The sequence below is a fragment of the Chiloscyllium punctatum genome, chromosome 10 (assembly GCF_047496795.1).
Source record: "Chiloscyllium punctatum isolate Juve2018m chromosome 10, sChiPun1.3, whole genome shotgun sequence".
Taxonomy (NCBI): Eukaryota; Metazoa; Chordata; class Chondrichthyes; order Orectolobiformes; family Hemiscylliidae; genus Chiloscyllium; species Chiloscyllium punctatum.
Window position 1 is genome coordinate 87,234,338 of NC_092748.1, and position 12,440 is coordinate 87,246,777.

At 40.4% G+C, this 12,440-nt stretch overlaps 1 protein-coding gene across 1 annotated transcript in view; it reads right to left on the reverse strand.

The window, feature by feature from the left end:
- The window catches only part of LOC140482363 (low-density lipoprotein receptor-related protein 1-like), a 1,932,271-nt gene that overhangs the window by 293,083 nt on the left and 1,626,748 nt on the right, over positions 1 to 12,440 (reverse strand). Inside the window, exons 52-54 of the mRNA XM_072579726.1 lie at positions 11,527 to 11,655; positions 7,278 to 7,400; positions 5,210 to 5,347 (exon numbers count right to left, since the gene is read on the reverse strand). Coding sequence (XP_072435827.1) covers positions 5,210 to 5,347; positions 7,278 to 7,400; positions 11,527 to 11,655 — 390 coding nt within the window. The remainder of the gene's footprint in view (positions 1 to 5,209; positions 5,348 to 7,277; positions 7,401 to 11,526; positions 11,656 to 12,440) is intronic.

Genomic DNA, 12,440 nt, shown 5'->3' on the forward strand with positions numbered 1-12,440 from the left:
GGCCTTAGTTAGCAGGGGGATTGAGTTTAAGAGCCATGAGGTTATGCTACAATCCTGGTTAGACGACACGTGGGATATTGTGTGTTCACTTCTGATCGCCCCATTATAGGAAAGATGTGGAAGCTTTAGAGAAGGTGCAGAGGAGATTTACTAGGATGCTGCCTGGATTGGAGTGCATGTCTGATGAAGAAAGGTTGCAGGAGCTCAGGCTTTTCTCACTGAAGCAAAGAAGGATGAGAGGTGAATTGATAGAGGTGTACAAGATGATGAGAGATATAGGTAGAGTGGATAGCCAGAGACATTTTCCCATGGTGGAAATGTCTATCATGAGGGGCCATAATTTTAAGGTAACTGGAAGAAGGTTTAGGGGAGATATCAGAGTAATCGGGCGGCACGGTGGCACAGTGGTTAGCACTGCTGCCTCACAGCGCCAGAGACCTGAGTTCAATTCCAGGCAACTGTCTGTGTGGAGTTTGCACATTCTCCCCGTGTCAGCATGGATTTCCTCCGGGTGCTCCGGTTTCCTCCCACAGTCCAAAGATGCAGGTTAGGTGAATTGGCCATGCTAAATTGCCCATAGTGTTAGGTGAAGGGGCGAATAGGGGAATGGGTCTGGGTGGGTTGCACTTCGGCGGGTCAGTGTGGACTTGTTGGGCCGAAGGGCCTGTTTCCACACTGTAAGTAATCTAAGTATATGTTCTTTCCTCAGAGAGTGGTTGGTGCATGGAATGCACTATCAGCAATGGTAGTAGAGTCATTTAAGCGACTCTTGGATAGGCACATGGAAGTTAGTACATTGAAGCATATATAGGTTAGTCTGATCTTAGAGTAGGATAGAAGGCTGACACAACATTGAGGGCCAAAGGGCCTGTACTGTGGCGTACTGTTCTATGTTCTGTCGGAACACCAAATGACTAAAGGATATTTCTTTGGAGCCTTCCTAAAATTAATAGGAGCATTGAAATGTTTTTTGGAGTACTTTTTAAATTGTGAATCATTATTAGAGAAAAAGTAAGAGAAGTGTAAATCCCCAAAGATTATTGAAAACAGTTGGGAGACAATAAATATTAAAATTAAATGGTACTCACAAAATGAGCAACGTTTTAGTGAAAACGGAACAGCTGGCATAGACAAATGGATTTTAAGGAATTGTGGTACAGACTTGGGGTTTCCTGTTGTTTTCAATTCACAGGATGAATATTTTGGAACATTTGAAGCTGACAACAATGGCAAAGCACTAATAGGTTTAATGACTTGGCATTTAATCACATCGAGAATAGATCTTTACTGCATGAAATACTATTTAAATCAAGTTAATGCTACTGTACATGTTGCAATCAAAAATACAATAAAGTTCAAGTTGCTATTAAAAATAAGGACTTATTACAAGTCCTTTTGAAAATAGTCTGATCATGTCATTGGCTAGTTTGTTGAAATTGTACAGTGCCCTTGCATATTCATAGGATCATACAGTAATTACAGTTCAGAAATCCATTTGGCACACTGTATTCATGGCAGCCCTCTGCAAGAGTTGCTCAGCTAGTGTCCATTTGCATCACTCCCATCCCTACCCTGTTGCCTATTCCAGTTAGCATTGAAAGTATTTTTCTCTTCAGATAATTACAAAATGAAATTACTTTTAAAAGCCTTTATCTAACCTGTGGCCACCACACACTCAAGCTTTTAACTCCAGATCCTCTGCACACATTGTAGAACAAAATGCTTTTCCTCATATCACCTCTTTTTTTTGCCAGACAATTGTAAATTGATAAATTCAGGTCTTGACCTCTGCCAAAGGGAAACAGGCTTCCCTATCTACTCACGGCCACTCGAGATGCTGAGCATTTCTGTGGAATCTCCTCTAAGGAGGACAGGATTTGTTAAATTTTAAACCACTCAGATTGACTCTGATTGGCGAGGGCATCATCTCTTACTTTGCCTGAGGCTGAACCAGTTATTTCAAAAGATTCACCACAATCTCTTTGTTTTATACTCCATGGGTTGAATTTTCACCTTCGTTCTGTGGTGTGGGCAATACAGTTGAGAAAGTACAACAAGAATTAAATAAAAAATCAGAATCGAGACTTTGAGAAATGGCTTTGCAATTTTTCCCTTACATTTTTAATGTCAACTTCAGAATCCTGCTATTCAGTGCCATTGTATTTTTACACATTTCACCAGCAGATAATTTCTACACATCATTCAATTCTCCTGTCCTTGCCTGGGAAGCTGGACAGCACAAAATATCAGGAGAAATTGAGGTCTGCAGATGCTAGAGATCAGAGTCGAGAATGCGGTGCTAGAAAAGCACAGCAGGTCAAGCAGCATTCAAGGAGCAGGAGAATCAACATTTTGGGCATTAGCCCATCATCAGGAATGAAAAATGTCGATTCTCCTGCTCCTTGGATGCTGTCTAACTGGCTGTGCTTTTCCAGCACCATGCTCTTGAGCACAAAATACCAACCTGCATGTCAGAGTGGGAGCCTGGCAGCTGCAACTCACATCTTGCTTATCTCAGCAATCAGCCTACTCGGTTCTTCATCACAATATCCCCACATGCTCCATGGCCACGATCCTCCCCCATGCTTCATTCACCAAATTTCCCAGTGACAATCCACAATCCACAGCATGGCTGCTCTTGGACCAATTCTTACACTACTTCAGCTTTTCAACACTTGACTTTGAAGTTCAGTGGCTCTATAACTTGTGTGCTAATACCAGGCCATTGATAAGCAAGGACACACAAACATTCTGTACAGAATACTCTTTATGGCTCTTATCTTGCTAGTTCAATTGTCAATCACTTTACACTTATTGGAGACTTCCAGCCTCTGTGGCTTGAATTGCTTTTTAGAGGGTGCCTTATTCAGCTTGTCATGGTGTGTAATACTGAATAGACAAATGGCTGGATATGTTACAATATGATAATGGGCTATGTCAACATCAGAACTGCAGCATGTGCTGGCAGCTTACCGGGCTGTGTGGCCCCACTCTATGTGCTTCAACTAAACGGCCAGGTCTAAAAATCAAAGTAGGCCAGGCTGTAATGGGGTCAAGAGAGAATACTGTCAGGATAGGGGCTCATCCAATTCCAGTCCAGAGGGTTGGCTGCAGTCAGTCAAGCACTTGGTGCTGACAGATTCCAGGTGTCCGTGTTCTGGCCACAATCAGTCAGCAGGTCAAACACAAGCAATCTGGGAATTATAGGCAGGTCAGAGTTGAAAAATGTTGTGCTGGAAAATCACAGCAGGCCAGGCAGCATCCGAGGAGCAGGAGAATCGACGTTTCAGGCATAAGCCCTTCTTCAGGAATGAGGCTGGTGTGCCATGTGGGCTGAGATAAAGGGTAGGGGGAGGGAATTTAGGGGAGGGGTGCTGGGAACACAATAGGTGGAATACAATAGGAGGTGAGGGTGAGGGTGATAGGCCGAAGAGGGGGTGGGGGTGGAGAGGTCAGGAAGAAGATTGCAGGTCAAGAGGGCGGTGCTGAATCCGGGGGTTGGGACTGAGATAAGGTGGGGGGAGGGGAAATGAGGAAGCTGGAGAAATCTACTTTCATTCCGTGTGGTTGGAGGGTTCCTAGGTGGAAGATGAGGCGCTCTTCCTCCAGGAGTCGTGTGGTCAAGGTCTGGCGATGGAGGAGGCCAAGGACCTGCATGTCCTTGGCGGAGTGGGAGGGGTAGTTTAAGTGTTCAGCCACGGGGCGGTTGGTGCGGGTGTCCCAGAGGTGCTCCCTGAAACATTCCGCAAGTAGGCAGCCTGTCTTCCCAATGTAGAGGAGACCACATCGGGTGCAACGGCTACAGTAAATGGTGTGTGTGGAGGTGCAGGTGATTTGCGATGGGTATGGAAGGATCCATTGGGGCCTTGGAGGGAGGTGAGGGGGAAGGTGTGGGTGCAAGTTTTGCACTTCTTGAGGTTGCGGGGAAGGTGCCGGACCCTGACCACATGACGCCTGGAAGAAGAGCACCTCATCTTCCGCCTATTAACCCTCCAACCACACGGGATGAATGTAGATTTCTCCAGCTTCCTCATGTCCCCTCTCCCCACCTTATCTCGGTCCCAAGCCCTGGATTCAGCACCGCCCTCTTGACCTGCAATCCTTTTCCCAACCTCTCTGCCCCCATCCCCTCTCCGGCCTATCACCCTCATCCTCACCTCCTTCCACCTATCGTATTCCCAGCACCCCTCCCCCAAATTCCCTCCCCCCTACCCTTTATCTCAGCACGCTTGGCACACCAGCCTCATTCCTGAAGAAGGGCTTATGCACGAAATGTCGATTCTCCTGCTCCTCAGATGCTGCCTGGCCTGCTGTGTTTTTCCAGCACGACATTCTTCAATTTTCGGCAGGTCAGTCCTGGTGCTGTGGGGAATGGTGGTGGTGGTGGTGGGGGGCGCGGGGGGGCGGTGGGGGGTTGGTAGAATGCAAGAGGTGGTGGGGCTGTATAGTTATCCACTATATTCTGCAATGAGACAAAAGGATAGATTGAGCATGACAAAAGTGGACGGAGTGGGGGTTATTTGGTGACATAGAAGCAGGAGAGGTAGGGAGGTGACCTAGTGAGTAAGAAACACAGAATATAGGAAGGCAGGAAGGATTAGCAGTTATGGGGGACACAGTAAATGAGAGATGTTGAGTGGACATGATGCATGTCATACTGAGAGTCATACTCCATGAGCCTTGGTGAGATAACGTGTAGTGGCAGAGTAAAGGTGAATGAGTATATTTTTCTTTCCCTGTATTTTACTTCCAGTACATTATTTTATAATGTTTTAATTTATGGTTCCTAGCTTACTCAGTTTCCATCAGTAAACATTCTACTTATTGATTAAATGTTGAAACACCTCACAGCTGCTTGCCCTGTGGAGGACTACATGTTGGAAAAGATCTCTCACAGTCCTAAGATGCTGCTGAACAGCTTACACAAAGTTTATGGATAACTGTAATCACAATGAACAATACACGATGGTTCTTCATCATTCATAGTAAAATCCAGGTCTACATGAATTTATGTTGGTAATGTCAGTTTGGATTCCATTTATAAGAACAGACATATTTCTAGCCATTAATTTTAATTATATGTTGACAACCATACACAATATGATACCAAAAAGACATGAACCTTCAAACAAATATTGCTTCGTAGACACTCACCAGCAACAATAACCAAGGAACATTAAATCAAGGAACAATAAATAAAATGCTCTACCTGTTATGCACTTTAAATTTTTAGGTGCTTCATCTGAATAGTCAAGACAATCAAAGTCCCCGTCACATTCCCAATCTGCACTGATAAGGCATCTTCCATCGGCGCAACGGAATTCATGTGGGCCACAGGATTTGTATACTAAAAATCCACAAAAAAAGGAAACGTTATCTTAGTACACAACAGCATGTTGGTCTTTAATTGTAAATATATCATTTCATAGTTAATTAAAGTTTAAATCTCCGATATGGAGACATGATTGCTCACTCACTGTCTATCTCTTGACCAATTTCCCATGCAAAACCTTATCAAAGACCTTATTGATGTCCATGTAGACTACATCAAAATGACCCTCAACTACATACATATAGACATCTTCATGAACAATTCAACTGTTTTCCCTTTTTTTCTAAATATAGCATGAGGGCACAAATGGTGAATGACACTTTCCTCATTATTTATTGATTTATTAAGGTACAGTGAGCATACAGGACAGAACAATTTGGCTCTACAGCTTCTCTTCCTAACCTTTGTTGTGCTTCCCTATCACCACATTTTATTTCTATTCTTTTCTCCCTCATGTTCTTCTCGAGCTTCCCTTAAATGCATCTGTAGTATTTGCCCAGTTGCTTGTCATAGTAGCCTCTTCCATATTCAACCCACTCTTTGGGTAAATAAGCTTCTTATAATTTTCTGATTGGATTTATTACTAGCTATTTTGGAGGCATCATTATAATTTTGAACTCATCCAGAAGTGAAAACATTTCCTGTAACTCCACCCTATTTAACTCTTTCATAATCTGAAAGCTCTGTCAGCCCCCTGTTTTCGAGAATAATAGCTGTTGAAGGATTTCCTGGTCAGTTTCTCCTCCCTTCGCTAAAATCATCTCGTGAACGCTGTTGTTTTTGCAGCTTCTCTGATGTTTTCATGTTTTCTTATACCGTGGAGACAAAATTGTGAGCAATAATCCATGAGCAGTCTAAGCAAAGTTTAATACGCATTTAACACTTTGCACTTCTTTAAATGTGTTTTTAAAATTCAAATTCTCTGCATGTCAGAGAAAGGAATAGATTCAGCCATCAGGAACTCTATAACTTTCTTGAGATTAGATATCCTTGAATGCTATCTGAGGAAATGTTTACCTCACTCATAATTGTTTGAAAAAGGTCTCTCATGAAAGTATAAACACGAAGGCCTCACCTGCTCCAGAGGCATGTCATATATACCCAGAGAGATTGATTAAAACTATCTGGCCTTAACCCTAAGGCATAAGACACACATATGCCTAATGAAAAGGTATGACGGTATGTAATACTTCGAATTCCAATAAATGCATAGATTTAGGCAATCTAAAAGGGGAATTTTAAATTTGAATGCGGCACAATGGCTCAGTGGTTAGCACTGCTGCTTCACAGCATCAGGTTCCCAGGTTTGATTCCAGCCTCGGGTGACTTTCTGTGTGGAGTTTGCACATGCTCCCAATGTCTGTGTGGGTTTCCTCCGGGTGCTCCGGTTTCCTCCCACAGTCTAAAGATGTGCAGGTCAGGTGAATTGGCCATGCTAAATTGCCCATAATGTTAGGTGCATTAGTGAGAGGGAAATGGGACTGGGTGGTTTACTCTTCGGAGAGACAGTGTGGAGTTGTTGGGCTGAAGGGCTGTTTCCATACTGTAGGGAATTTAATCTACTCTAATAAGTAAAAGAAAGTAATTTCATTTTTATACAAAACAACATGATTAATCTTGTAACAAATATAATTATATTGCACATAATTGCCTGCAGTACTACATTGTCCATCCAAAGGCACCTCTACATCACCTCCACTTAAAATGGGAGGCCCTTTATTTTTACATTTTGCTTCCGAGTTCAGGGATCTCCTATGAGGGACAACATCTCAGTATCCAACATATCAACCCTGAAATGTAACAATGATTTTAAATTTCAGATATTCAGCAACCACAATACTCTGCTCCTGTAGATGGTTACAGGTCTTGATTACATCCTCAGGATAATACTAACATCAGTCAAAATTAATCCACTTTCAAGTGGATTAAGAATATTTATACCGACCACATTCTGGAGGTTCATCAGTTCCATCTCCGCAATCATCATCATGGTCACATACAAAATGTTGTGGAACACACAAATTGTTTTGACACTTGAAAGCTTTGTTGTCACATGTGCTGTTGTGTGCTAGAAGAGGAGGAAACAATACATGAAATTAAAGTTCATATGTGTACTTAATGTGTATTATACAAGTTGAAGTAATTGCAGTATATTATGGCTCAAGTCATATAATTTGAACATTTCCTTTCAAATGTTTATTCAAACAGTTCCATTTAGTAAAACGTTGCATGTTCACTCATGCTTTATCAAAATATTGATTATAAGAACTTTTATTACTCAATATTCTTTTAATTTCTGTGCACAATCACACAAAATCGGGAAATTATAATGGTTTAAAAAGTAGGCGCTAGGTGTTTATTGTTTGCTTTTATTCAGTGGTAGAAACTCTGTCTCTAAGCCTGACATTTGAACACTGAAGTTTTTACATTGCTGAAAATAAGATACACTGTCAATGTTTTTCTTCTTGCACTTAACAAAATAAAATTGCAAGGATACCAAATCCTAAATAGGAACAACAATTGCCACAATGATGTAGAACATTGAATATTAATTGTTAAAATTTCATTGATGACCTTAAAAGACTTGAACTTTGGATTTGAGAGAAAAAAAAACATTTTAAAAAATCGCTTGAGTACTTCAAAGTAGCCCCAAAATCACCTGATCTGAAAGCAGCAAAACTCATAGGGATATACAATGGAATGAGTAATGGCTACCATCCAGAAAAGCCTATTCAAGGGGTATCTGCCTGGGCATTGTAATTCATGATCTGGAATATACAGCTCACAATGAGATGTTATAATTCCTGTGAGGATGAGACAAGTTGACTACAGATATTTCTGGAACAACAATGTAAATCTACACCCTCATCATCGACAGGTTTGCTGATGACACCACTGTAGTAGAACAGATATCGAACAATGATGAGTCAGAACGCAGATAGGAGATAGAAGGCTTGATGGTGGTGGCATGATCATAACCTCTTTCTCAGTATCCCCCCACCCCGGTAATGTTCTCCCACAACCTTTTCTGCCAGTCAGAAGATACAGAAGCTTGAACACACACACGAACAGGTTTAAGAACAGTTTCGTCCCTGCCATTATTAGACTGATGAATGGAATCTCTAACTTTCAATAATGTTGATCTTGTTAATGTTGATCTTGCTTCATGCACCTCCTGTGTAGTGTAACCTGTATGCCTCACTCTGTCTAAGCACCCTATGACCTGTATGCCATTGCCTACTGTGACCTGCCTGTTCTGTTCACCAACAAAGCTTTTCATTGTACTTAGGTACATGTGACTACAATATATCAAATCAAAAATCAAATCAAATCCCAAAATTATTATGCAATGTGTACGAGCTTTTGTCTCTATCAAAAGATAATAGGTGTTCTCTGGCAATGGACAATCACAACTGTAGAAATAGATTATCCCCATTGTGGACCAATGATCACATTTATTTCACACATCCAATCACCTCCTGTAAGCAGCCCTCATGTAAGCTGTGACTTTTTGCTACAGAAGAAAAGAAAGATATCCAGGAACAGTGAGCAGTGTCAAGGAACATACACCAACATTGAAAAAAATACAACATGTGAAAGAGAAACTCAGCAGGCCTAATGACATCCGTGGAGAGAGAAATAAAGTTAATACCTTGAATCCAAGATAACTTTTATTCTGTTTACCCAGATGCCGCTAGACTGGCTGAGTTTTCCTGCACTGTCTGTGTTCTTTCAGATCTCAAACATGTGTAGTATCAAGAATAAGGACTCTGTCACTTTCTCTATTAGTGGAGGCCAATTCTGCAAGAAATGATCAGCCAGAGGAAAACCGATGACAGAACATGGAAACATTCAACTGTCTCCAGATGAACCACCAGTTCAACATATAAATCTTTCATTGAACTGTTTTTCTAATCTAGTCCATTTACTCTGTACATCATTCAACCTGTTTCCATGCTAGCATTTGTGTTTGACAGAAATCATGGTAGATTTTTACCTTCTCAATAACTTTTATGCCTCACTTCAGTGAGTTTCAGTAAATTAACTACTTTAATTCCAAGTAATGTAAGCAAATCTGATAGGTTCTTCATTCGCTTTAATGCATGTTGATGTCCGTACAGAATTGGAAAAAATAAACATAGAAAAAAAATGTATTCTATTATATCTATCTCAGGAGTGGCAAGATGAATTTATATATTTTTCCAGTCTTGGTCATAACACACTTTATGAATAGTGAGTACTGACTGTTTGGCAAATAGACTCTGAATTGCACTGACAACTACTTTAAGGTTGCCCATCAGGATCTCAGTATGACTAATTATGCATGCTGGAAAATACAGATATCCACATGTAGAGCATTGTTGTTTGTAAACACAAGGACCTTGTCTGCACATTTCATTTTTACAGCTTGGTGGACATATATTTGCATATGCATTATTTATAATGCTATCTGGACAAATTAAAACCTATCTGGTTTAAGTTGAAGCAAAAGCTTAGGAGTTAACTATTATCGGGTGCATTCTTCACAGGAATGCCTCAACTAATCTGAGTTCACTTGCCAGTTAATGAGCACTGCCTTCTATGTAGTATAGGTTGTTGTTCTCTTTGAGATTTGAAATTCTTGTGTTTCTGTCCTGATGAGGACATGATGAAAATATTTAACAGCATGTTTGTTTCTTCAGATATGCTCAACGTCTGTACAACCAAACAACTATCAAAGTTTCAGTCAGGAACTTAATCCATATCTCGGCTCCCAGTTGTGTTTTGCAGTTCAAGAAGGCAGCTGACCAAGACTTTCCTGCAGTAAAGTGAAGATGGGCAACAATGGCACATCTCTTGAAAAAAGAATGAGTTTGAAAAAAACCCGGATTAATGGGAATTTACCTCATGGCTTGGAAACTTCCAATGCAAATGAATCCAGTGAATTACTGTTATCTTACACTTAAGACATTAAATCAATCTCCTGACTTTTCAAGTTGTTTTGCTTTTCTTAGCCAACAGTCTGGTCCATGAACTGTTGATAAATATTGCTCAAGTGTAATGTACTTAGATAATATTTGTGTGTGTCATTTGTTACTTCAGTCATTTCATAATTTTCATCCAATTATTAGTTCAAGGCTTGACAACATACTATAATGGATGTCTGAGTCTAATAATGCAAGCTAACAGACCTTCGTAATAGATTTAATTGGGAAGACAAATTTCATCGATTTGTTCAATAGTCAACAGCTTCTCCACTATGTTTGGTTATTGATTTGTACAACTTTAAATATGTTTTGGTCCAGGCAATATAAGATGGTTTGAAAGTAACATACTTCTAAAAGAATGGAGTAAATCTCAGATGACGGACATTTACAATTTTCAGTTAGGATGTAGTGGTGTGCAGAACAAGCACTCCATTTATAAGTGAGTTGATTTTAACTTCCATCAATTTTACATCATTTTAAAAAGATGAAATATGTACATAATTTCACTTTATGTCCAGACTGCAAGTTTAAAATTTACCCCATGGTTTGTAAATTTCCAATGCAAATGAATCCAGTGAATTAACACTTAGATTAGATTAGATTAGATTACTTACAGTGTGGAAACAGGCCCTTCGGCCCAACAAGTCCACACTGCCCCGCCAAAGCGTAACCCACCCATACCCCTACATCTACCCCTTACCAAACACTACGGGCAATTTAGCATGGCCAATTCACCTGACCTGCACATCTTTGGACTATGGGAGGAAACCGGAGCACCCGGAGGAAACCCACGCAGACACGGGGAGAACGTGCAAACTCCACACAGTCAGTTGCCTGAGGCGGGAATTGAACCCGGGTCTCTGGCGCTGTGAGGCAGCAGTGCTAACCACTGTGCCACCGTGCCGCCCACTTGTCTGACACCATGAGTTAACATTTTTTGCATGGTTTACTGATATATCATTATTATATCATATGATATATTATGGAACTAGAGATTTGCTGGACCACAACAGAAGATGTTCTGCTGTCTGCTACACTGTTGTCTCTATCTACATATGAATTAATTGCAATTTGCATCGTATTTGTCATAACTCACTCTCAGTCTCTCTGAAAGATGCAGTTAATGCAAATTTATTGCTTAATTTTACAAAATTAATTGGTCCTGCTGTGTAACCACAATGAATTCTTGCCTCAATAAACCAAGACAATTGTTTTGGCGTTACTTACCGCAACCGGCTGTGGAGAGTTCATCACTTCCATCTGGGCAGTCTTTATCACCATCACACAGCCAATGTTTTGGGAGACAAACATGCGAGTTGGGACATTGGAACAAATCAGGAGCACAAGTGACTGAACCTGTGGTAGTGAAATAAGCTTTAAATAATACATTCGTGAAGTAACACTCACGATGTATGTGAGACTTGCCTTTATGATGTCTTTTTAGAAATACAAATCATGTTGAGATATTGTTTTTAATTTAAATTAATAAGTGGTTGCTAGCAATTAAAATAATATAAAGCTTTCACACACTTGACATCGATTATTGTTGTTACTCAACATCATCTTCTGATAACAAAATAAGTGTACTGAAATTTAAAAAGGAAAGGAAAACTGTGCTAAAGACTACTAAGGTGCTATTGATCCCAGTTGAAGAAAATCATGCGGAATTATGCTGGAATTCTGGACGGTAAGGGAAATGTATAAAGGAAGTATATCCACAACATGAATAAATCAAATTCTAGCTAAAGGATATATCAGTATAACATATAAATGTCTTCAATACATTCCAAAGGAAATACATCTCATTAATTCAGTAAAGTCACACTTTAAGGAAGTCAAAATTACGGAAAGCAAATATATCTGATAGGCGTATTGATTTAGCACAGTGTAAATTAGTTGGTACCAGATTTTGGAACCAAGGTTGCAAGATAATCTTAATGCATTCTGAACAGGAAGCCCAAAGCCAGATTGAATTTGATCTATTAATACAAGGCAAGTAAGTAGCCTTGTCAGAGAGCTTACTGACTGAAGATCTGGCAGGCTGCTTGTCTCATTGGCAGTTGTCCAAGAATAGGTCCTATGGCGTGGAAAGGAAGGCATCCTAGATGATTGGGATTCTGTAGACTTAATGGGGTTTAAAA